Source organism: Protomyctophum parallelum (genome assembly GCF_964188405.1).
Source record: "Protomyctophum parallelum genome assembly, chromosome: 21".
Lineage (NCBI taxonomy): Eukaryota > Metazoa > Chordata > Actinopteri > Myctophiformes > Myctophidae > Protomyctophum > Protomyctophum parallelum.
The window spans coordinates 21,324,843-21,351,256 of record NC_139713.1 but is presented as its reverse complement, the minus strand read 5'-3'; the positions used below and the strand labels follow the sequence as shown (position 1 = coordinate 21,351,256).

At 43.6% G+C, this 26,414-nt stretch overlaps 1 protein-coding gene across 4 annotated transcripts in view; it reads right to left on the bottom strand.

Moving 5' to 3' along the window:
• The window catches only part of akna (AT-hook transcription factor), a 29,026-nt gene extending 2,612 nt beyond the window's left edge, over positions 1 to 26,414 (bottom strand). The window contains exons 1-22 of one of the 4 annotated variants that reach the window (XM_083793580.1): positions 26,206 to 26,414; positions 24,826 to 24,943; positions 19,745 to 20,423; positions 18,063 to 18,960; positions 17,326 to 17,620; positions 16,704 to 16,778; positions 15,195 to 15,324; positions 14,787 to 14,911; positions 14,135 to 14,194; positions 13,794 to 13,912; positions 13,278 to 13,449; positions 12,763 to 12,968; positions 9,892 to 10,047; positions 9,386 to 9,635; positions 7,711 to 7,817; positions 7,149 to 7,453; positions 6,326 to 6,431; positions 4,195 to 4,341; positions 3,947 to 4,092; positions 712 to 843; positions 341 to 436; positions 39 to 143 (exon numbers count right to left, since the gene is read on the bottom strand). In XM_083793580.1, the coding sequence (XP_083649706.1) occupies positions 39 to 143; positions 341 to 436; positions 712 to 843; positions 3,947 to 4,092; positions 4,195 to 4,341; positions 6,326 to 6,431; positions 7,149 to 7,453; positions 7,711 to 7,817; positions 9,386 to 9,635; positions 9,892 to 10,047; positions 12,763 to 12,968; positions 13,278 to 13,449; positions 13,794 to 13,912; positions 14,135 to 14,194; positions 14,787 to 14,911; positions 15,195 to 15,324; positions 16,704 to 16,778; positions 17,326 to 17,620; positions 18,063 to 18,960; positions 19,745 to 20,150 (4,036 nt within the window). In that variant the 5' untranslated portion in view covers positions 20,151 to 20,423; positions 24,826 to 24,943; positions 26,206 to 26,414. Of the gene's footprint in view, positions 1 to 38; positions 144 to 340; positions 437 to 711; positions 844 to 3,946; positions 4,093 to 4,194; positions 4,342 to 6,325; positions 6,432 to 7,148; positions 7,454 to 7,710; positions 7,818 to 9,385; positions 9,636 to 9,891; positions 10,048 to 12,762; positions 12,969 to 13,277; positions 13,450 to 13,793; positions 13,913 to 14,134; positions 14,195 to 14,786; positions 14,912 to 15,194; positions 15,325 to 16,703; positions 16,779 to 17,325; positions 17,621 to 18,062; positions 18,961 to 19,744; positions 20,424 to 24,214; positions 24,342 to 24,825; positions 24,944 to 26,205 lie in introns of those variants that run through there. The other 3 variants (XM_083793583.1, XM_083793581.1, XM_083793582.1) reach the window with 3 other exon arrangements.

Genomic DNA, 26,414 nt, shown 5'->3' with positions numbered 1-26,414 from the left:
TTATTCAAATTCAGAGATGACGAGGCACTCCGTTTTACCTGGCTCCGTGCTGGCGTTGTTGTAAGGCTCAGGCTGCCCACACAGAGGACAGCAACGAGAATGAGACAAGGTGTGTATAGACTTTGAGATACCCCCCAATGGACCTTATAATAAGAAGAAAGTACACAATAAAACAGTGAAATCAATCTCTCAGAGAGAGAGAGAGAGAGAGAGAGAGAGAGAGAGAGAGAGAGAGAGACAGTAATAAAGAAAGAAAGCAACACTATCATATGCACAACTATTATACAGACAGACAATAATAATAATATTACAGATACTACTACTACCACAAATGGCTTACGTGCTGAGTGTCCATGGTGTTGTGTGGTACACTGTGGACATACGCTCCCGCTTCTATCAGGTTCATCTACATATGCAGAAAGGCCAGGATGCTGCCCTGTAATGGATGAGAGGGAAAGAAAGTTACAGTTGGGTATATTCAAACCTCTTAAAATCCCATTTAATCACAGTGCATACATATGCACTACACTAAATACAGTAATTAGGTTAGCCAACAAAGTGACCCTGCCCCATATCTGCTTCAAGGTTAAACATTTCCTGAAAAAAGGACCCTTTTGGCCGAACCGGTAGTCGTCTCTCCCCGCTGTGCACTGTGTTTGGCCTTCGGCCATGCTGTCGTACGTTGGACAGATTAATATTCCCATTTCTTACCGTGTTGTGCTCTGCTCATCCTGAGCGTGTTGAAATGGCTACAGGCACCCTCGTCCCGTACAGCAGGGGACACAAGGAATGGCGTGGGGATCTGGGATCGTGGCGTAGAATGATCAAGCTCGGAATATGCAGCTGTAAATAAAACGCAACTGTTAATAGCATATTGTTAGACACACCTTGAATTATAACATGCTTGAATGTTTAGTTTAATGTGTGTTGTTACAGTGTGCCAGCGTGCATACTTAAGGAGTAATGCATCGGCTAATGGTGCATAAAAAGAGGCTTCATGAAATTATTTTCAAAATGTTTCACAGTCAAATTCAAGCAGATACTTTCACAAGTTGTCAACAGAAACGTTCAAAAGTATAAAAAGAGGATTTAAAAAAAAATGCCACATTCACTGTGTTAAAGGAGAATTCCATACTAAAAGGCTTTATTTCCTTTCTTTGTAGTTGTTACGTCCCCACTAAAGAGGTCCAGGTGTTATTTTGTGCAAAAGCTCCTTATTGCAGGGGTTAAAGCCAAAAAAAATCCCAAGACCACTTTTCAAACCATGTGGCGAACCCCCCACATTTGCACCGATCTACCCCTGTCCTAGACAGCGATAAAATAAATAAATACAAATGAATCATAAATTAATACCATGGCGCGCGCAGCGCACACCAAATTTTGGGGTTGTAAAATGATGTTTTCCCAAAGTTGCCTTTACCGAATGTGTGTCAATCCATGCTTCATTTTATAGAAGCAGCTTTTGAAGTTATGTTGTATTATATTGCTAGTCCGGCCAATCAATAAATACTCTGAAATGACTGTAAGGCTTGCCTTTACAGCCACATGGTGCATAGCAACAGTGTGTTAAAGTAAAAAAGAAAACCCAGAGGAAGACACTTATAGGCATGTAGCCTTCAGTAGTCCATTATGCACCTGCATTATAAGGTTGCAAGTGAGAACAAAAGTCAATTACAAGAGAACCCATTGGTTTTGGCAACTAAAATGGGACAGTGGGATAGGTGGGCAGTGGGCACTATATGCAGCTCCATCTCACTGAATTAGAATATTTTGTAAAAGTACATTTTCTTCTGTAATAAAATTCAAAAAGTGAAACTTTCATATATTCTTATTTCATTGTGCATAAAGTGTACTTCAAGTACTTCAAACATTTCTTGTTTTAATCTTGATGATTCAGGTCAGGCCAGTTGGCTGGTCAGTTAAGCACAGTAATACCATGTTCAGTACACCAGTTACTAGTAGTTTTGGCTCTGTAGGCAGGTGCCAAATCTAGCTGGAATTTTGGAAAGGAAAATTAGCATCTCCATGAAGCTTGTCAACATACTGAAGCTAAAAAGATCTGTTGAAACCATTGTTAAGTTTTCACTGTCAGTGGACCAACACCATGCAGATACCATGACCTAAATCAGCACTGTGTTTTGTCATGTCCAGAGTCTCAACACAACCATCTATTATGATATTTTACAGCACTGTGTGCCTCTGTACATTGACAAGCTTTATGTTGATGCTGATTTTCCTTTTCCAGCAGGACTTGGCACCTGCCCACAGTGCCAAAACTACTAGTAACTGGTGTAATGACCATGGTATTAGTAATTACTGTGCTTAACTGACCAGCCAACTGGCCTGACCTGAACCCCACATTGAATCTAGGTTGTATTGTCAAGAGGAAGGTGTGAGACATGAGACTGAACAATCCAAATTAATTTACGGCTGTTATCAAAGCAAACCTGGGTTTCCATAACACCTCAACAGTGCTACTGGCTGATCACCTCCATGCCACGCCCCATTGATTAAATAATTTCTCGACATTTCTCGTAAAATATTCTAATTCATTGAGACATTTTTATGAGCTGTATGCCATAATCATCAAGATTAAAACAAAAAAAGGTTTTAAATACTTCACTTTATGCACAATGAATTGAGAAAAATTATATGAAAGTTTCACTTTTTGAATTATATTACAGAAGAAAATCAACTTTTACAAAATATTCTAATTCAGTGAGATGGAGCTGTATTTCCCAGCAACATCTGGGCACTTTGGCTATTTAGTAATAGTATAGTTATAGTAATTATATTTGAAAACGAATGTGCATGGTACATTTATGTCTACATTCATTAGCCTCTGTGTAGTTTATCACTGTCTTCCCTGTGAGTTCCATTCAATATTATAAAATCAGTATTCATATTCAGTAGAGTTGAGCAGGAGAATGTAGAGGCTGGCAGACAGTCGGACAAGGACCGATGCACGCAGCTAACGGCTACTAGGCTAGTAGCCACTAGCCAGCTGGGCTGCTGGAGAGTGCTGCTTGTTATACCAACAACGAGGCAAGCAATACACATTTGCGTTGAAAATAAATCCTCCACAGTATCACCGCACTAAGCTAATTTAAAGGAAACCCTCTGACTGTTCTGGCCTGGGTAGAGGGAAATATGAACGCATTTAGGCTCTCTCTGTCAGCAGCGCAGGAGCAGTGGAGCACCTTGCTCTCTCTCTCTGAGCGCAGAGAGTGGGGAGTGGGAGGGGCGAGCGCGCACACTAGTTTCTTAAAGAGACAGGCTGCATTTTCACGGATTTGGCCATCATATCGCTACATTATACACATACTCCCGTCTCCCCCTTAAATATTTTTTTTTTGCGAATCTGCGCTGATCTCATAAAAGACCTATGAAATCCTCAGGACGGAAATCCGTCCCCAGGACGGAGAACTTTAAGCCCTGTCCTTATTGGCTATTTCCCCTACCATAAGCCCTCAATGAATTGCATTGAATTGAATGGGAATTGAATGGGGCTATGGGGTGTTGTGCTAATTCGCTTATTTCCATTGCTCAAAATTATAATTTCTTTGTATATATCCTCTCTTCATAATGTAAATAATATCCCAAGCGGCACACTTTACTACTTCTTTCGATGGAAATAAGCGAATTAGCACAACACCCCATAGCCCCATTCAATTCCCATTCAATGCAATGCAATTCATTGAGGGCTTATGGTAGGGAAAATAGCCAATAAGGAGTTTTTGCACAAAAAAACACCTGGACCTCTTTGGTGGGGACGTAACAACTACAAAGAAAGGTAAGAAAGATAAGAAAGCATTCTAGTATGGAATTCTCCTTTAACTTAACTCAGAGAGTGCACAAATGGAACCTGTAGGCCTAAGTGTCCATTTGGATGCATTTACTTTGCACACTCTCCCGAGTTAAATAAAGACTGAGCAGGTGAACTTACGGGTGTGTGGCTCTCGTCTCCGTCTGGGTACAGAAGCTGATCTCTTCTTAGAGGTTTGTCTCCGAGTTCTCTCCCCCTCCGGCTGCTCAACCATTCTCCTCCCTCTCCTTTCCTCTCCTCCACCATCCCCCCAATGCTGGCCTGACCTGAACAGCAATTCACCGTGGGTAGAGATGCAAAGGCCATATTACAATTCAGGCATTTAGCGGACACTCTTAATCATCTCATGCCTAAACCCAGACACCAACCTGATGCGAGGTGTAGAGGTGCCATGCTGCGTGTAGTGTCTTTGTGCTGGGGGAGAGGTCACTGGGACCACCGCCATGGTCCTCCTCAGGCTGTCCAGTCTGTCCTTCAGCTTGGTGACCTCTGTCTGCAAGTTCCTGACAGCCTCACTAATGCGCACGCACGCACACAGACACACAGACACACACACGCTTGTCTGACCAGGTTCCGACTTCCAAGTCCTCTAATGAAATTCACACAGTAATGTAAATGTCTGACACAGGCACATGTATGAAGATTAGCTACACTAAGAGGGGTTTTATTGTCACATGCTTGACTACGATTGTGAAATTCTGTGAAAACAGTGTTGATATAACAGCGATAATTGAATAACTCAACAAAACATGCATGCTGGGACTGTCAATATGGTTCTCAGACTGCATTTTCTCACACACACACACACACACACACACACACACACACACACACACACACACACACACACACACACACACACACACACACACACACACACACACACACACACACACACACACACAATACGATCACTAATGTGTCAGATCCTGTGTCTAAGTGAGATATGACTTCGACACAATCTAAATGTCTCAATAGAAGAGCAGGGAGACAAAATTCAACCACCCCAATTGTATACGTTATATTGTATTATTAACAATATAACTTTGGGACCCAATGCTTCCCTCCTCCCCTCACCACTCCAAGAGATGGGACAAATGCGGAGACAGTTATTTGCATACAGAAATGTTTGTGACAAATAGTAGACATTAACCTTTAACAGATTGGACAAAATTACATTTTATTCATATATATTTTTTTACATATCCACAATGGTCAGTGTCATGCAAAAGTAATTAAAATAGCTGATCTAAAAGCTTACAATGTGTCGAATCACTATGCATTGTAAGCTTGTAGAGCTTGTATTTACACAATTCTTTTTAGTTTTTCTTCCTATAATAACATGCCCCAAATAAGGTATATCCATCCATAATCGATTACCGGTATTTTATGAAATGGTCAATCTACCGGTATTCAGAATCTATTGTTTTTAAATAACCAATTAAATCAATTAGTCCGTTTAATGTTCCAAATGTCATGCAGCACACCATGCAGTACCTCCTGTTTGTAACTGCCCGTCTCTGTAAGGCATACGGGAGGAAAATACCATCATAATGTTAATAAATAAACACCTAAAGATGATTGTGCATTTCATTAGAGTGGACATAGTCTATTTTTAACCTATCGCAGTTGGAGACATCCAATCGAACTGAGAAAAGAGGAGGTTTGGAGACGGTGTGTGGGTCTTATAGGAGGTTTGGAGACGGTGTGTGAGTCTTATAGGAGGTTTGGAGACGGTGTGTGGGTCTTATCGCATTGTAGTCCTCATCCAACAGACAGTAGTGTTAAGCTTGTGCTGAGCCTAAATTTATACAGTACACCTATGCCCAGTGGGGGGACGATTTACGAGACACATTGTGCGCTTGTAGATAGTCTTTTTCTGGCGAGTGACACTGCAGTACGACAAAGCATAAATAAAGCTAAGGACAGTTTTTCTTCTCAACCTGACCGGGAAAGTATGTGTGACATTTTTAATTTTATTTTGAACCATTATTTTGTACAAAAAAATTAAAAAATAGCAGATGTATTATAAACTCATAACGCCGAGTCACTTCGCGCCACGCTATGAGCTTGTAGATCTGCTATTTTTTTATTTCTGCAAATCTTATCTGGATTTTTCTATATATTTTTTAATGTGAACATGTCTAACTCAAATCATTGCTTCTGGGGGTAAATATTATGAGATGGGGGTCGGCACGCCCAATACATATAATTTTGGGGGTCCTTGAAATGAATATTGATATATAGCAAATTGCAACATTCGCTTTTCCGAAATTTTACAATTTAGAAGAAAATCTTTAAATCTCAATGGTCTTAATGGGTCTTGGGGGGTGAGCTGATGTGATTGCTGGAGCATTTCTTTCTACACTGTCCATTTCCCTCTGTCAGTTGCCCTCGGCCTGCTTCCCAGCCCCCACCTACTGTATCTGAAAAGGGACGCATACTGTAAATCTGGACATTGTCTTGGCAGCAGCTGCTGCTGCGGCTAGAGGAACTCACTTGCTGCTTGTGGGCTGACCAGAGCCCAGCAGCCTGAGATGATCGCCTTGGTGATGCGGCGCAGCGGGGGAGGGGCTCCGGCGGTCGTCCTCTGACACAGTGTGAGCTGGAGACACGAGCATGGAGGTCGGAGGTTAAAGGTGGTGTGATAGTACTCATTGCTAAAAAATGTTTGTTCAGTTGAAAGTAAATGGTTTCAGATATTTAGAAGCTTGTTCCACAAGTGTGCCGTTTGTGGAACAAGCTCTTGAATATCTGAAACTCTTTACTTTTTTTGTGGTAAAAGCGCTCAAATGATCTTTCCTGCCTTCTGCTCTCCTTAAAAACAACACAATGGGAACTATGCACAAAACAAATTTCACGTCAATGTTTTTACTGTGACGTGTCAATAAAGATGATTCTGATTGACAGGGGTCTCTCCAGCTCTTTAAACACAAAATACATTTTCAGGTCAGGATACTAGTTTCATCCAATCATGGGAGAGAACTCAAGTGAAATTGGAAGTGATGAAACGCCTGATCGGATTAAATATTAACCGCAAACTCCACCGGTCATCAAATCATTACATTAGGAACGCAAGAAATCCAAAACAAAATCTCCATGAATTCAAGGCATCATCAGGTGTGTAATTGATAGAAAATAAGTAATTCTCTGGGTGAAGTACTCCTTCAACTGTTGAATTGTCAGGCATCAGCCTAGCCCAACATTTACGCTAAGATCTGGGACAACGCTTCATTTGTGCGTACGGCCAGGCCTAAACCATGCCTATAGGCCTCGGTCATACGTTCGTTGGCCCAGGGCTAACAGAAACAAGGACACTCACCGCTTTCACTGTCCGCCCCCAACTCACTGGTCCCACTACCCCCCGCCCTGTGCAGGCGTGTCTGCCCGGCCCAGTGCCGACGGGGGCTGGACGCCGAGGTGCCTCTGCTCTGCTGCTCTCCTCCGGCCCTCCTGGGCGGACCCCGTGTCTCGCCGGCAGCGCTGAGCTGGGAGCCAGCGCTGTGGGCCGACGACGGGGGTCCGCGTGAGGATGAGGAGGACGAAGGGGAGACGGGGGGAGGTTGTCCCGAGGCGGGACCACCCCCCTGATGTTTCCCCGGGTTCCTCTCCAGGGGGACTGATGCACTGCAGCACCAGAGACACAGACAAAGAGACAGGAAACACAGATGAGATTACAAATGCGGTGGAATCCACTCCATTATCCCAGCAGACACATGAGGAGGGTTTAGATTCAGTCGTGGGGTCAGAGATCAGTGTACTGTGTACTGCGTGTGTGTGTGTGTGTGTGTGTGTGTGTGTGCGCGGGAGGGGGGGATGCGATGCTCAGAGATATTTACAGTGCAGTTAAAATGCGGAGAAGGGCATGGGAGCTATGTTCTAACCTCGCTGACCCCCTCTGGTGGAGAGGGCTGGTAACTGCAGCAGGGGTCAGCCGGCTGGCCTCAGAGCCAACGAAACCGCTGTCCGTCTCTGGAGAGATGATCCCATCCTGTTCAACACAACACATTATACAATATATAGATTATCAAATGACTTGTGTACAATCACCATATAGTTAGTATATCATCTCTGTCGGGTAGAAACCTCATTGTGTCCAAAACTGTTACTTTTCACGATTCAAATTCAAATTTTGATACTTGATTTTGATACTTGTGTGACGCTGCAGTATGGTCAAGTAGGGCATTATTGTAAGGGAAAACTCAACAAGTTTAGATATTGATATATTGTAAGACAGGGGTGCCCACACCTTTGACTTGAGATCTACTTTAAAAAATGACCAGCTGAACAAGATCTACCCAGCCAACAAATGCCTTGCTCCCAATCTGTATTAAAGTGGTAGGTTTTCGGGTTCTTTGTCTCGCACATTTTTATGTAACTTTATAATACAATTTCTTTTGCGAGCAACACTCTTGAAAACAAAAGCATTGCTATTTTTATTTTATAAATATGTTTTTACAATTTCTTAGGGGCATGTCATGTGATCTTCTACCTGCACAGCCTTTGTGATCTACTGGTAGATCACAATCTAATCACCTTTTTATGCCGTGCTGCGACCCAAGAAAAAGTGCCTAGAAAATGATTTTCTTTCCCATGTCTTTGGCACTACTATTTCAATGCATTTTTGCATAGACAATACCCTTCTGGACTTTGGGTTAAAAGTTCTCCGCATAATATCCTGCAGTATTTTGTCACAAGCCAGATATGTATATAAAAGTGTATAACTAAAAAACGTTTGCTGCTGTTTTTGCTTATAAAATGTGTTCTATTGATTTTGGCAACACACAATCTATCTTTCTCAAATGTAATAAATACATATACCAAACATCTGAAACAAGTATTGGTGCCATAGTTTACTCATATGTGAAGTTACGTAGATCACCTCTCTCTCTCTCTATCGCTCTCTCTCTCATTAGCAGCACTATCCCTCTATGTTTATGGCGCCCCCTACTGGTACTAATAAGTCATACTCGTGCTCATGACACAGTGTAGGTAGACACGGACATTGCTGGTTGTAGGAGTGGTTGCACCACTCAAAAATGTCTCAACCTACTGTGTAATGAAAGGCATTAAAGCAAATCAGCGCACCTTGGCCCAAAATGACTGATAATCTATCAATAGGTTACCACGCCCCCCTAAATTAGAATAATGCAAAAAAAGACTACAAATGTATTTGGTGTAAGAGGTAAGAAGTTTCTGCCAGCAACTGGTTTCCAGCCTGTGTTCTGTGATTATTTGTTTTGACTCTTCGCTACTCAGTCTGGAAAGTCTCCTATATCCAAGGTAGGCGGGACATGCCAAAGCCGAGAATCGACCTTAGGCTTCTGATTGGTCTATGGGTTGGGACAAAGACACCAGTTTGAAGTGGTATCAATCCGCAGCTACTGCTGTTGCGCTGCAACATCATCATTCACTAAACTCACAATACTGTGTTTATTTAAAGAAATTGTAAAACATATATTGTAGGAATCGCTTAACCCAGGGAAGCGTTGAGGAATCTGACCGTTTACGGAGAATGGTTAAGGAACTTGAATAAAGGATCCCGACTGTATAACTGACCTGAGAAAGCACCCTCCTGGGGCCAGGTTGGAGCTTGGAGCCCCTCCTCTCTGACACACTGCTCTCCCCGAGACTGGTCAGACTGCTGCTGTGAATCTTCCTGACCTCTGACCTTCTCCTGCCATTGGACAGATGAGCAGCAAATGCAGGGGATTGGTCGTTGGCTCTGGGAGAGGGTGGATTTGATTTGCTGGTCCTAGGTTTGGGCGGTGACACTTTACAGGAACCTTGGAGACTTGACCTGGGTGGTCTGTGGAAGAGAGAAAACCTTTTGAATCCGATTGCATTGTAATTAATTCAACACATGGTTCCCAAACAATGGGTCAGTAGGACCCATTTATCAAAATCAAATCAAACCTACAGAAAAACAAATATAAAACAATCCATACAAAAATATTGCATATTTATGATTAAGCGCACATGCAACATATTGTAGCTTGTAGATCTGATAATCTTCATTATAACATACGTTTTTGTACGTTTGGTTCCCAGGTCCTTTGCCTAACCTCAGTGAGTTGCCTTCCCCATCTTTTGTTCTTTGCCGGTGTCCCTCTGTCCCTGCTCCTGTTGGCTGCACATCAGCTCCTAAACCAGGTGAGATGGTGACACCCTCCCTGAGATTCTGATCCTGGATTTGGGGGAGTTCGTTGAAGCTTTGGTGGCTGGAGAAGACAAAGAATCGTTCAGATGAAATGTGTTATGTGATAAATACTGTCCACAGCTGTAAACCTGCGTTTGTCTTCACTCCCACAAGTTCAGGTCACCAAGTCATACACCAGAGGTCCTCAACTGGCGGACCGCGGTCCACGACCGGACCGCGGACCACCTCTCTGCGGACCCTAGGCAAATTATATAAAATAAATAAAAAATCTCTCCTAAGCTCAGGCCAGGCCAGCCACAGTCAATTTCAATTCAATTCAGGCAGTGTTGCTGCAGCACAACTACATTGTGTTTCTTATGTTAATGGAGGGAAGAAGTTAATAATATAAATAACATCAGATGGTACATTTCTCATGTGAAATTGCTGCAAAGGCCCCCAAAATGTCCCCCAAGGGCCCCCAAAATTCTGGCGCGCGCTATGCGCGCGCGCAGTGGAAGGGGATCTGATTTGTATAAGCTTGGCTTGACCATACTAAACGGGCATAGAGCCCCGCTCTCCGATGGACGCCGCGCATGGGACCGGACCTCGGTCTTATTCAAAAAGATATTTGTGGACCTTCATCATTTCTAGTTGAGGACCCCTGTCATACACTGTGACGTCGTAGGTAAATTGCCGTTCCCGACTGTGCTTTCTGGTCCCGATATGTCACTGGCTTCCCTTCTGCATTCTACCAGTTCTATCTCCACACGCGATGGCACTCCGCGCGCCTCCATGCCCCTCGCGCGACATTGATCTGTGCTCTGGCACCAACGTAGACTAGAGTTCTCATTTTCTGCCCGAACCCGACCTGGCCCGGCCCTACATTTTAGGGCCGGGCCGGGCCCAAAAAATATGCTAATTAGTCGGGGCGGGCCGGGCCTCGGGCTCTGTGATTTTCCGTGATTTTTTTTTTCTTCTTTTTTCAAAAATGTTATTATAATAAAAATAGCAATTCTGTTATTTGTGTAATGTGTAGGCTATATAGCCTACAAGTATGTATTTATTATGAAGAGGGCTGCGCTATGGCGATTCACTTGTGACAGGAGGAAGACGGAGGAGTGGAGGCGGGGGGCTTGGAATGGATTTCTGACTGCGCAGGCAGAGAGAAGTGAACGGTGGGGTGGTTGTTTAATGTTTATACCGCTGGCTGGCCTCTGTTTTGCGGCGCACCAAATGAGCTTCAGTTCATAATGCTAAATGTTTTATAAATCAATCGGATTATCACACGATAGACTGCAACATGACAAAAACAGTTGCACTGAGCCATCTCGTTAAACCCAGCTGGCTGCGATGAATAACCTAATCATTAGGCCTAATCAACGTCATATAGTCACCAACCATCCATATAATTCTGTAGCGTATGATCTGACCACGCAATGTTACAGTCCACTGCAGGCTACAGGCTATTTGATTTACAAAATGATTAGTATTATAACCACCGTCCCTCGGTGCGGCAGCGGCGCTCCTCGTTATATGTGCCCGATTTAAAATAAGAGATCTCTAAGCTGTCGAGACACGCCATGAGCGGGTGCGTGGATGGTTTGTAGGCTATGTTTGTTCTTTTGGACACCGAACGGGGACGATACTTGGGGTCTTGGACATAGCTTCACTTCAGAGGAAACGGGGAGCTACTCACCAGTCACCACCACTGGAAATGGAATCCATTAGAATGATATGGAAATGGTACATTAACAGTCGTGAGCATAAATCCTTTATTTCGGCGATAAGTCCATTGAACTCCGTTCTCACTCTCACACAGACACACACTGAAAGAAAAAAAAGAACACCACTTTAATGCATGGCCAGCGCAGCAGCACGCGCCGTCAGTGGTTCACTGACGGCGCATGCTGCTGCGCTGCATGCATTAAAGTGGCGTTCTTTTTTTGGCGTTTGGTATTTTTTAGGGCCGGGCTGGGCCGGGCTTCGGGCTGACCCAGTTAGGGCCGGGCCGGGCCTCAAATTTCGGGCTCGATGAGAACTCTAACGTAGACTCCTTTCACCACCTTCAATGTGTTTGCATTATTTTATTTACTTTAATTTCGCCAATAGCACCTCATTCCACTAGCAAGTACCCCGTCCCCCTAGCATCGAGCCCGCTTCCGTTTCTGAAAGCCGCCATTACTCACTCCGTCCGTCTATACCAGGGCTTCTCAACGTTTTTGGCTGGGGACCCCCGGAAATGATTTGGCCATGTCTCGTGCCCCCCGCCCCGCCCACCTCCCCACCCCCAATACAAATTGGCCGCTACAATAACCTTAATAATACAGAAAATACATCATAAATGAATACTGAAACCAGATATAATCATTATGGAAAGTTTATGCATGTACTATGTGTACTATGTAAACTCTTAATTTCCATGTTCCAGCCATGGAAATGTTCTTCAGAAGCGTTACCATTGTAACCTCGTCACAGCATAACGTCAGAAATGATCCCAGAACGTCCGCATTCTGTTCTATCAACGCAGATGCAGCCTACAATCAGAGAAAAAGGCTTTTAAAACGGCGCAGAAACAGGAACTGGACTGCTGCATTTCCTTCTTCCGATTGGCTACGACCGATCACGTGACACGTGCGTCGACGCGGTGCAAGGCATGTTGGGTTACAGGTGGATGATCGGAAACCGATTTGTTTTGTTTGTTTGGTGTTTTTTGACGGGTGACTCTAGACGTGAGCACTCCAAAGGCTCTAGTATATTACATTTGTACACACTGCATTTAAAAAAGGAAATGGCTCACTGGTCAAATAGTGTGTAAAAGTCTTGCCCAGCAAGTCTGTTCTCGCTGTCGAGGGGCCTGAGGAAGAAATGTGGCGGCGACGCCTCCTCCTCCTCCTCCTCATCCTCTCCCACCATTCCTCCATCCTCTCCATCACTCTCTCCGCTGGCTGAGCTCACCTCCACCCCCACCACCCGTGCCTCCTCAGGCACAGGCCGCACTGGGCTCTGGAAAAAACACCAGGAAGGAGAAAGCATGAAGTAATATTGTCCTGCTGTGCTACATGATGCTGCCGACCAGGTGAAAAACAAATCACAGACTGAGGCATTTATGAAATATCCGTTGCGAGACCATTAGGGTCGTATGGAAGATGGTTCTAAACCTATTGCTAGTTTGATCACTTCAAATGCTCTAATCCTGTCTAATCCTTAAAAACAAAAATACTGAAAATATATAATTTATATTATACACATGCCATAAACATTTTTAAACACACACCTGAAGCAGGGATTAAAGTCAGATATACAGTGTGGTACCTCTGGTTGTGGCATGGGTTCTCGGGGTGTGGTGGGCGTGGACAGAGGAGTTGGGTGAGGAGGAGGGGAGGGAGGTGCCTGGGAGATGGGCCAGTCCTGTCCTACATGCTCCAGCTGCTCCTTAAAGTCGTCCACACGCATCCCACACTGGAAGATAAATCCCTCCAACTCCCTGACACACACAAACACACACACACACACACACACTAGGATAAATCCACTGAAGTCAAAGCATTAACTTAAAATCAGCCCCATTGAAAGTACATCCGTGCTATAGCCTCATTTAGCCATACGATCAGAGATGTCTGCCTCATGCTAACTTAAATGTGCTTCAACGGCGGAGAAAGCCAGCGCTAAACAACATTTTCTCACTGCTTTGAAAACAAATCCTGATCTCGTCCCGATTAAGAAGGACCAATCCACCCAGATTTAGCACACTCAATTTAGATATCAGTATGCAGAGATCTCTGCTTGTCTGACTATGTGAGAGTACCCATCCTTGGAAATCAGTCTCACCTATTTGGGTCAAAGGAGCCCATCTCAGCCCCTCTACACCGGAGGAGCCTGTGTTCATCTCTAGCTGCCAGGTAACCTCTTTCTAAAGAGCTGAGTCCCTCGGCCAGTTGGGAGAGATGCTGGAGGGTGGAACAGAAGGTTGCTTTGGTGAAGGGGAGGCACCGCTTGCTCACAATTATTCAAACATTTTCTACATTTTTCAAAAATAGCCGAACCACAAGCTTACAAAGTACCACGATGTGAACTTGTAGATGGCCTATTTTCGAAGAGCCAAAGCATAAAATAGGCCTTAAGTGGTTAAAGGATTATAGACTTTGACTTGAGTGAAAGGGTATCATTACCGTCATTTGTTCAAAGGGTTTGCATTTCCCACTCTTGAGGAGGTCCTCAAACGCCTGCACCTGAACAATAAACACAAAAGGACTTCATCAAACCTAACATCAAACCTAACTGTGAGACCTTTAAAATATTTATTGGTATGGCTCGTAGACCAATGCAAGACCAAAACGTTTCTTTTTTTCTTTATAAATAAGGTGCATATACGTGCATACACATGCAGTCGCGCACACACAATTTCTGAATCTCTACCGATGTAAAATATCTACACTGTCGGACAGAAACCTTTTATCTCCATACTTCATCTTTTTCATAGTTCTTCCATTAACGCATTATTTTTATCCTTCATCGTATGCCAGTGTCACGCAACAATAGTAACTGATCTACAAGCTCACAATGCTGCAATTTTCAAATTAGAAAATGTCAAGGTTTTTGCATAAAATGACATGCCCAAAATAGGGACACCAAGTTGAAAGTGGTTAAGTCTTTCTGTGGGTTTTATGAATATTTAAATCGATGAAATGTATAAACTTTAAGGATCCACTGTTGTTTTTTTTACCCAGAATGTAACCAATTTGGACATAAAATTATTTCTGCCGTAGCCCGACAGCAACGATATTGTAGTTATTATATAGAATATTGTAAGTTGCCACTTACCTTCTGGAGAAAGCCGTCAGCCCGTTTGATGAGAGTTCTGGTGGGGTGCCGTCCCGCCTGAGAGGCCAAGCTTCTTCTGGAGGAGGTAGAGGTTGCAGAGGAGGGGCGAGCAGGAGACAGTCCTGCTGAAGGAGCAGAGAATGAACAAGCTTAGGAAATAAAAACAGTTGGCTTCATCACAAATGACATATGTAAAAACAAATGTGTGTGTTAAAAGGTGATCAAAGGCAGGTCAATTAGATCCCAAGTTTTCACAGTGTTGGTGTTATAATTCTATTGTTAACTGGAATGCATTCCAACTGAAAATAATGAACACAGTTCATGATGATGTAATTGTATATAACATTTATTGCGTCTTCGCAATGACTCAAACCGGGCCTTATGTACTTGATGATTCTCAGAGCTTACCGAGTTGATTTGGGCCGATCTCAGCTCTCTGAGTCCGGGGGATGTTCAATGTCATGACCTTAGACCCCTCCTGGGTCAGTCCTGATTGGACCAAGTGGCTGGGTTTTGGAGGGTCAGAGTAAAGGTTCACCTAGAGGAAACAAACAAGAAAAGGTCATGAATGAGGATTTCATGTTTGGAATCCTCCCTGAAAACAACAGTATATTATACGCATGGTATTGATGGCATACGACCCCTATAAAGAAAATCACACCTGTGTGAAGTGAGGGGCACTCTTATCAGCATACATCATCTCATTCCAGCCAATCACAATTGGCATCCTCACTTAGCTGTCCTCACTTTTAAATTCCAGTCCGGCAAATTAATCACTTTTGGCGTCCTCACGTTTCTGTCCTCACTTAGTATACTCAATACGTACAGTTCGTTACTCAGCCAATCAAATCATCGCTATGGGTTGCTCAGCCAATCAAATCATCGCTATGGGGTACACACAAAGCTGGGCATAGGAGGGGCTAGCACCGCTCAAAAACATTAGTAATCCAGTGATGTTAACCCATTTTGGGCGGGAACCCCTTTTGGTGTTAGCATTATGTTATGCTTTAGCTATTGAAAAATAGCAGATCTACAAGCTCATAGCGGCTTGCTATTTTTGATAAATCGAAGGGGCGCATCCGGAAATACGCTACAAATAGACAATACAATAGAGCAAGACTAGAAAAGTACGCTCAAAAAGATCACCGACGGCCCAGGCCGTGGCGTAACGGTCTGGGCACCTGACTGGTAATCCAGTCGCAGTGTGCCGCGGGTTCGACTCCCGAGCCCGACACGGCCTTTACTGCATGTCATCCCCCATCTCTCTCCCGTTTCCTGTCAGCCTACTGTCTGTCCCTTCAAAAATCGATAAAAGGTGTAAGCCGCAGAAAATATCTTCAAAAAAAAAACAAAAAAAAAAAAAAAAAGATCACCGACGCCCAGGCTGGGTAGCCTAACCAGGACTGTGTCAGTGATAACGTGCAGCCGTCAGGAGTTCAGGACATGAGGAAGAATTAGAAAAGTGACCTCATCTGTGCACTGATCTCCCCCAGGCTGGTGTCGGTCATGGGGGGAAGAACTAGGAAGGCTCCCCAGGCTGGGGGAGGCCCCACTCTCTATCCCAGCAACTAGAGGTGCTCTGAGTTTCACTCCAAATGGCTCCATCGGTGATCGGCAATTTACCTTTTTTACCATTTAAGTGGTATAAAAGTCAATCAGATATATTGAATAATGTTGTTTTGCATCTTTGTGACAGGCCTAAAAGTTCTCCCCTTCCTCCCCACACACACACACACACACGCGGGAACAGTTTGACATGGGTCTTGACATAATAATTTTGGAAATATTAAAATGTTCCCCTTGCGCAGGTATCGGCCGATTGTGAGAAATAAATGTTCCGTTTGCTAGTCCCACATGTATTTATTCTTAATGGAAACCAACCCTGTAACACATCAATTGATGGCCAAAATGAAATACCTTTGCTTCCAGCCGCAGACGATCAATGGTGTTCTCTGCCTCCGCAAACTTAGTCAGCAGTCTGTTGTAGTCCTCCTACAAGGGGTGGGAAAGAGACAGGAACATACAGAAGGAAGAATGGAGGCGACAGAGTTGAATAAGTGTAATTTATGCTTGCGCAACTTACCCAATTACAGGTTTATGTCAGTATTTCCAGAACACATCGTCTTTTACAAAATTTTCGGACAAACTGTCGAATCCTGCTTCGTGAAATACCACAATTCCATGCTGTATTAATGTGGTACCATTCGAGAGATAACAGGCAAACACATTTTCTACATTCTCTATTGTGTAGACTTCTTAGACTTCTAAGTAATACAGATGTTTAACTATAATTTAACACTTGAGCGTACTTTTCTTACACTCTCTAGAGTTAAAGGGTCCATTTGGTTATCAACTCTATTTGGTTATCAATTAGCTGGGGACCACCTGGAACACCCTCAAGGACCATTCCCCGGACCACTGGTTGAAAACCACTCCTTTAACTCATTTTCTTGTGCTTATATCACAAAAGTATATTGTTCCCATGACTCTATAATCAACGTTATAAATTGAAGGGGATCATCCTTTAGTCTACTAGTACCTGTAGCTGCTGTACCAGTGTGGTGGCTTGCTGAGGGCATCTAAAGTCGTGTGGCACAGTGGAGTTGGGGGCACCGGTCATATCGGGACGTGGCATATGTGGTCCATCTGTGCTGCTAAACAGGACTTCTTTCACAATATCAGCAGGGGACTTGAAAACTAGGGGGCGCTCCAATGACAGCGGCCTCTTCTCGGGAGAGTTCCTGCTCTTGGGGGGCGTGTATCCACTTTTGGGGAAATGGACCTTGGGTTCCACCTTGGAGAAATCGGGTGTACGGTAACTCAAAGGCCCTCTCCTGGGGGGAGAAAACAAACGGTGATACAATGTGCGTTACATTCACCCATTCACACACAGACCACGGAAACCATGCAAGGCAGCAACTTCCTCATCGAGAGCAGTTGTGGGTTTAAGTGCCTTGCTCAAGAATACCTCGACACGAGACAAGGAGGAGCTGGGGATAGAACTGGAAACATTTCGATACAAAGACGTCCGCGTCACCCTCCTGAGCCATAAAATCTAAACTAAACCGTAAAACTCCAATTCAGCATATCAGGACAGGACATAGACAATGTTTCGATCCCGTCAAATATCTCTATTGACCTGACAACGATCCTTAACAGGATTGAAACGTCTATTTAAAAGGTGTTTGTGGAGCGTTATTTACGTTGTGCAGCTTTCTATTTTTCCTCCATACTCAACGTGCATGTGATCACGTGTAATTGGTTATACAACTTTACCTGGCATCATATACATCAGGGGTACCGATTTGAGTCCTGGTGGGGGTCGTCAGACCTCTGTCTGGGCTTGTGTGATATTTGGCCTCAGTGGAGGTTACCCAGGCTTTATTAGGGGAAGGAATCCTCGACGGCGTGGCTTCAGAAGAGTGCTGCCTCGTCTTCCTTGGTGAGGGAGTGGGCCGTTTACAGTTCTTCACATTTGACTTTTCACATCCTCCCGCAGGCCCACTCCCCGCCGTGTTCTGATGACATGCCATCCCCAGTTCAGCAGAGTTCATGGCTGCTGCCCGTGCCTCTGGTTCATGTGGCCAATGGGGCTTGTGGGCGTGGCTCACGCGGCTGCTACAGGACTCGGGAAGGCTTTCCGTGAGACCTGCGTCTGGGAACAGCTCGGCTTCGATCCCCTCGGCCTCGGCTAGCTCGCCAGCGGAAAAGTGCAGCAGGTGGGGAAGAGTGCATGCTCTCGGAGGAGAGGGGGCCTCGGAGGAGGTCGAGCGGTTGCCATACTGAGGCTCAATTGCGTTTTGTGGTTTACTTTCACGGTTTGGTTTGTTGGGTCCATTTGCCTCTAAGTTTAACTGGTCAGAGGGAGAACTTCCTCTGCTAAACCTCCAACTGTCACTGCTGTCAAAGCTGCGTTCAGTGAAGCTGTTGCTACTCTCAAGGTCAGTCGTGCTTCTTGGGCCAGAGATTCCAGCATGTTTATCTTTCTTCCTCGTCTCCTTCTGCCTCTCGTCTCCGTCATTCTCCTCCTCCGTCATGTCCAGCTGTTTGTCTCTCTCTGGCAGATATTCCATGCTCTGTCTCTGGATCAGGAATCTCCGTTCGTCTTCTTCCTGCATCCGTCGCAGCTCTTCATCTTCTGGCCACACCTCCATGCCACCGGCCACATCGTCATCTGCAACAGAAATGAATGGAGGAAAATGGCAAGTTCACATACATTTAGCCATGCCCCATTGACATTTTTTTTACCACTCTACAACATACAATAGTATTAACCCATTTAGACCCGAGTTAAAAACATTCACTTTGAAAGAATATATATTCAAAGATTTGCGCCACATTTTTACGATTCTTCAAAAATAGCAGACCTACAAGCTCGTATATCTGCTATTTTTCAATAGCTAAATTATATAATGTTTAAAACACCAAAAGGGGTTCCCGACCAAAATGGGTTAATAATATCTTCATAGCATTTAGTTTCTTATTATATTATAATTACTATATATATATATATATATATATATATATATATATGGGATGCACAAAGTATTGTGTATGTGTATGTATGTGAATTTAACGATGGCCCCATCATTTTTAGTTTTCTCATTATTCCAAAACATGGTGGCACGCCAACATCGATGCCTTGAGGCTTGTGAGGTCACACCCGAGCAAGACAGTAGGGGAGCGAGTGCCCACGGCAAGTGAACTGGCTACATAATGCCTCTGCATTCCCAAACTGAGGCCCCCCTTTACGTCTTAATGTTTTTGTCAACTCAAAAAGATTGTGTTGGCACAGTGAAACAATAGCTACTTCTGATGGGCCTGAGGGCCTAAACTGGACTGTCAAAGGCGATCAAGAAATACTTGTTGACTGAAACAACCTAAAACAAACATACTGTAGCTATAAAAACGTGGTAATATGTTGCATATAAAAAAATATAATATAAATGAAAACTCACACAGTGATTGTGTTAGTGTGTCGTCCTCTAGTGGCTCAGTGTGGGACAGCGTTTCAGAGTCCTGCAGGTCATTCAGGCCATGAGTTGCCCTCTCCGGGGGCATACTGGACTCATCTCCCCCACCAGGAGAGCCATCTCCTGGACTGTGGCCTCCGGCAGACCAGGGTGGCCCACGTCCTCCATCACAATCACCAGCCAATTCCATATCCTCGAATGCCTCCCCGAGTCCTATGATGCCGTTCTCATCCATCTGGCTTTGAAAGTCGTCCTCTTTCCCTGCGTTCATCTCTTCGTCCTCGTCCTCCCAGTCCCCCTCTGATCCAAGAGAGCTGCTGGGCGAGATGCGCTGTGGTGCAGGGGTCCAGTACACAACTCCCGCTGTGGTGTTATTCCCTCCAGTCTCCATCTTCTCTCTCCGTTATCCTTCGATGATTAATGTCAGACCTCACAGTCCTTGCCAGTTTTAGCCTGGTACAGACACTGGCCTGACCGTTTTGGCCCTCTACTTAGGCCTGACCGCAAAGCCATGGCTCAAATGTTTATAGGCAGCAGTGGCATGCTAGCCGGCCAGTCATTGGTACTAAGCAATACAGATGAGGGAATTAATGAAGAATGCATTACTTGATCCTCATTCCTGGGGAGAACCAGTCAGCTCCTTAGAGATCTCTGGATACAGTTTCTGGAATAAAATAATATCCAAATAACTAGGGTTAATTACTACAGTATGTATCAATAGACAAAATATGAATACATACCAAAGATATGCTTTTTGGACATTTACACTAAATGAAAACATACTCCAGTGTTTACAAACATTACCAATAATAACCCTAGTACTGTAATATTATCTGTTGTCTATATAGTAATATCAAGAACCAAATCGTCAATCGATTAAAAAAAAAGAATCACACCAGTGTGAACTTCACACTGGTGTGATTTGTGAAGTGAGGGACGCTCTTAACACACACACACACACACACACACACCATTACTCTTCAGTTTTATGTACAATTGACCGTCAACGTGTGGAGCTGTAATGTCATAGGAGGGGCTAGCGCCCATCAAAAACAATGTCTCCGCCGATGGGAGGTGGAACGACATTTATGCAAGACCATGCCTGATAACAATCTCATCGGATTACAAATCCTCCCCACATACTGTACCAATAATCTATTTATACCTCAACAAATGGTTAAAATCTACAAAAGAACCAAAACGATACAATACCACAGAGAAACAAAACAAACACAACAAAGAACTAACGTGTATTAACAACAGACATTGAAGGTGGCTCTGCTGAATTAATGGAGCCGAGTGAAGCTCTAATGGTAATGGCGTAATAAATAAAGTACAAAGGAAATGATCCGCCTGTCTCCTCCTACACCTACAGTACTCACACATTAGCTGTTCTCCTCTGCTAATGTGTGTGCAGTGCACAGCACACTAAATACATCCTAGCGTAACCATGTGTCCCATAGCACACTTAATGTCCCATTAATAATACCTTCATAATTTTCCCAACAAGAGGAATGTGAATTGAATTCCTTAATAATGTGCATCAATTTTTGTACAAGAGGAATTAGAAGTCCTTATGAAAGATTAATTGCTACTGTGGGCAAGAATCAACTAATCTACTAGTTATTTCAAGGCCATGCTTATGAATCAAAACTCCTGCCTCTGTTCCTGAAGCCATTAGTCTATATTATGTGTATATAAACACACATACATGCAGATATGTATAAGTTAACTTTGATCTTCTATATAATTATCCAAATTAAGTTGCTGTAAAACTATATATTTTGGTTAAAATTAAATGTTTTCTGTTCAAGTTAAAGCTTACATTTATCCATCAAGGGAGGGTTGAGCATACATGCTACACTTTTCACTCAGTCACTCACTCACTTACCCATTTTGGGTGGGAACCCCTTTTGGTGTTAGCATTAGCACTATGTTATGCTTTAGCTATTGAAAAATAGCAGATCTACAAGCTCATAGCACGCCACCGAGTGGCGCGCTACGAGCTTGTAGGTCTGCTATTTTTGAAAAATCGAAGAACGACTGACATAGAAACATAGCTTTTTCAGAAAACTGTCAGGATGTAGAAGACATTTTTAGAATCTGATCTCAGGTCAGAATGGGTTAATTCATACCCACTGCCATTACCACCACATCGACGGTATGGATGATATGTGGGCAAGGGCAACAATATAGTTTCTGAAAGGGGAACAAACATTACGTGCTGAGATGTATCTATAGATTCAAACTAGCCTGGCATGGCCAGACTAATATCACTGCGTAGATGTTAGTCTGGAACTACAAACTGATTCAAACGTCACAGCAAAAAAGTCTTACTTTGAATAGTGGGCTCACCCACAACTCTGGGGTGAGCGAAATGTAATTCTATTTCTAACGGCCAGACCAATCTCACCAGAGATTTTTTCCTGTGGCAGATCCATCTGGTTTACAGGATAGATTCAAAGTAAACGGCCAATCTTCTAATCAAAGGCTAGTTTCTCTAACCTCTGGGCTACAGTACTTCTTCCACCACTGGCTGGTTCCAGTAGCAGCTACCATAACAACAGTACAACACAAGCAGCATGCTTTGCTCCAACCCAACCCTGTACAATAAAACACCTCACAGCTAAACTTTCTTGGTCGCTGAAGTCTCCAGCTTTGCCCAATTTCTACAATCCACTCAGTAACAAATCCCTGCTGTTCCTAAGGTCAAAGCAATCATGGAATGACAAGTCCATAATGCCGCCAAAATGTGCGTCTAGACTCTTTAAAGTCTTAACTAAGCGCCATTCCCACAGAGCGCGATGAATAATATTTTCAGCAGAAAGGAGAACAGGGCAGGCTTTTGTTTTGAACCAATATCAGTCACCGAAACTGGGTTTCGGTGCCTTGCACATGAGAACTGTGGCTGCCACACCATTATATTAGTTCCATATCTGGTTCAGCACTTTGAGTTGGTTCAAAGAAAACAAGACCTTTGAATGAAAAGGACCCGTATGTGTCAATTTGGTTACATTTGTACACTCTCAGGGGTTCAAACAACGCTGAGGAAAGTAACAGAGCTGGCACAGCACTTATGTTAATTAAGGAGAGTGGTTACAGTGCATCTTTGCTACTCTCACAATAATATCCCTGATTAACAAAAGGACATTATAAACTACAACTTTACTGTAGATCGCTGGTTCTCACTGGAGGGTCAGAGAACCCCCATGGATAAGATGAGCAAATAAATACACTCTCAAAGTTAACTTCACAGGGACCCCCAGGGACTTAAAAACAAAATGGTACAAATTGGGGGTCCATGGTCTCGATCTAAGTTCAGGGTCCTTGAACTTAAAATAGGTTGTAATGTAGATCTTATCTGACACACAAGACCAATGGCAGCAGTGTAGGTTTTCCTCTGCACTGCAGTTATTTTGAAATGTAACACGCACATGGACCTACAGTAATAACACCCACATGCAGAGAGGAACGGGAACACACAGCTCCCTCAGTGGTTCACACAAGCGACACGCTCACGCTCCCTCCTGCGCGGCTTTCATACACAGGAGAGGAGAGAGAGAGAGAGAGGCATGTTTTGTTGTGGTTGGAACAAACAGAACCCTTAGGAGAATGGGACGAGCAACACGCTCACGCTCCCCCTGCAAACCTTTCATAAGCAAATCTGTGAGGGTTCTCCATTAAGGCTGGGTGGATAGATGCTCGACTCACCCTGCATCTAAACTAGATCACAATCAATGAGAGAGTATAGCTACTCAGACTCGGATAAACAACTATGAGAAACGTACATAAAAAAAGTCAACCTCAACGCAGTGCATTATTTTAGAGCACACAGTAACAGTGCAACAGTTAATTAAACTAATCAATTTCCTAAATGGACCATGAAGATCCAATAGGGGTGCACTGCAAAAGGTAAACGCTTTCAGCCTGATGTCCATATTTTGGCGTGTCCTTATTATAGGGAGGAAATGAAAAGGGAAAAAAATATTTCATACAAAGCTTGTAGATAGTTTTTTTTTTTTTAAGATTTCGCAACAGTGATGCCAGTCCCATTGGACTTTACGATCCATATATGCCACTACAAGTACAAATATGTGAGAAAATAAATAAGTCATTTTACTCAAATGGATTTTAGATTTGTATAATTGATCATATAAATAAGTTTGATTAAACATTGCACCGTAGTCCCTAGGGTCAATAAATACATGTCCTGCTCAATGATGTACCAGGATTTGATTTGTTGACTACACGCCTGTGTAGGACATGTTTACACTACAGTTATTACTTGTTTTGACTAGATGACTAGATCATCATCATCATCATCATCCACATAGAAGCTAAAACCATTCGATCATCCCGTAAGTAACTTCCCTGAACATCTCTACTCCACTATATTTAAGAATACATTTTAATAAGAAAAGAAAAAAAAGGAAAGGGGGAGAAAAAAAATCTCACCTGTCGCTTTCATTATTTTGTCTTGCACCTTCCAACCCTACAGTGGAACTCTTGAGGATTTGTCTTAGCAGAGAGATGGGGGTTTTACACTCGACTACCCTAAGCCCCTTTGGGAGGGGGCTTCACACAACACTGAGTAAACAGGCAGCGATCATTACTGTGCATCCGGTGCAGTAGGGTAGCAGAGCCCCATCACTACAAGAGAAGAGCTCCACAGACAAGACAGCAGGCGGAGCACATAATCCTCATGCAAGCTACAGTAGCAATGTGTCTAGAGACAACAGGTGGGATGGGGTTCAGAGGGGAGGGAGAGAGAGAGAGAGAGAGAGAGAGAGAGAGAAAGACAGCTTGATGAGAAGGGTAAGTCAGAGAGAAAGGCACTGGGGAGGGGGGCATAGATGAGACAGAGAGAGTAGAAAGTTAAATAGTGTGTGTGTGTGTGTGTGTGTGTGTGTGTGTGTGTGTGTGTGTGTGTGTGTGTGTGTGTGTGTGTGTGTGTGTGTTCAACATTTCTGACAGTCTCCTCCTGTCAGGTCCATACCCTGCCATAGAATCTGTCTCAGCCCGGCCAGCCACGAGGGACACTGCATCATTTCTCAGTCTGACAACACCTGTTTTGAGATCAACGGCGGTGCTCTAGTGTCCGCAAAGTCTCCGAATTATAATCCCATGACACGCTGTTTAAGATGGCCTCCCTGGCTCCCTAGTGGCTGAGCAATGGCACCTAATCTTCTTAGGTAAAGTATGAAGATAGGTTTAGAGCACGCAGCCACACACACAGTGCACACACAGTGACCCATGTGCTGCCTGACAACAATGAAGAAAGTAAATGGGGGGGGGGGGGGGGGGAAATCAATTGAAATAAAGGCTGCTGCCCAAGTATAAATAATCTAATCAGGAAATGTTTGCTTTCACTGGTTAATGTTGGCCATTGCTGACGGGTTATTTACTCTATGATCCACTGCAATGTAATTAAAATATATTGTTCATTTGGGGAGAATGTTGCTGGTGAATTTTGGTATTTGCCAGCTTGTGGCCATTAGACAAAGAAGTTGGTATGGAAAGTATATTACATTACTGCATTACGTCAATCAAGTCAAATCACACTCTGCCTTTACTGTACTGTGTCAAACAGGAATTCCAGCTTTGTTTGAAACAATGCCAAATTTGAATAGGCTATTACACAACTCCTCAAGCAAAGACTTGCTTAACAAGACAAGCTAGTAGACGTGAACTGTAGTAGAGAACACACACACACACACACCGACAAAACTTTCATTTCTTAGCAATCAAGCAATGCCAACTCACCTCGCACGGGACAATTTTTTTTAAGTTTAGCAACGATCAGGAATTCAGGATTCATAAAGACGTTGAGATTGCACACACAGATCAGACCTCAATCACTGCAGACGACTTCAATGGAGCAGCTCGGTTGCCTTGAGAACCGCATTACAAACCAAAAGAAGGCCCACCCCAAGCAATTAATGTCACCATGGGCGACCCTGCATGGCTGCATGCATGCAACAGGAAAACCATCATTGGGGACAATTAAATGCAAGTGCAACCACAGTGGATTTCGTTACACATCTGGGTTCCCAGACAGTCTGAGGATTTTACTGTGTGCACTGCAAACCAACATTATAACAAAGGCTTTGAATTGTGTGACTTATTACTGCATGGTGGTTGGTATCTGATGAATTGAAAATGGAGAACCCTGATGTAAAGAAGTTTAGTGCTTTTTTCTGGTTTTAGTCGTAGCCGTTTTTGTATTGACTTGTGCTTTCGTTTGAAACGTACCAACTCTACAAACTGTGTGCATTTTCAATCAGTCAATCACTACAATACTGACAGAACTATCTGTGCATAATAATGTAACAGAGAATTACTGACGTACGTGTTCCAAGCCAACTGTTCTGACTATATTCCATCTCAACCTGGTCCTGATAAAGATATTAACAATGTCAAGGAGTAGTAGTACAATAATTCCTTACATGGCATGAGTCTCCATCACTTCAGTAGACAGTAGACAGAGAGTAGACATCAGTTTATAGCGACAACTATAAGTAACCCCCAACTTCGGCCTGTTGTTGGTAACGTGGCAGTGGCAATGCAGCATGAGAGACTTTTACACGGGTAGGTTTCGCAGTTGATAGGTATTCTCTTCTTGCTCGTAATGAATGTATAATGCTAATTAACTAGC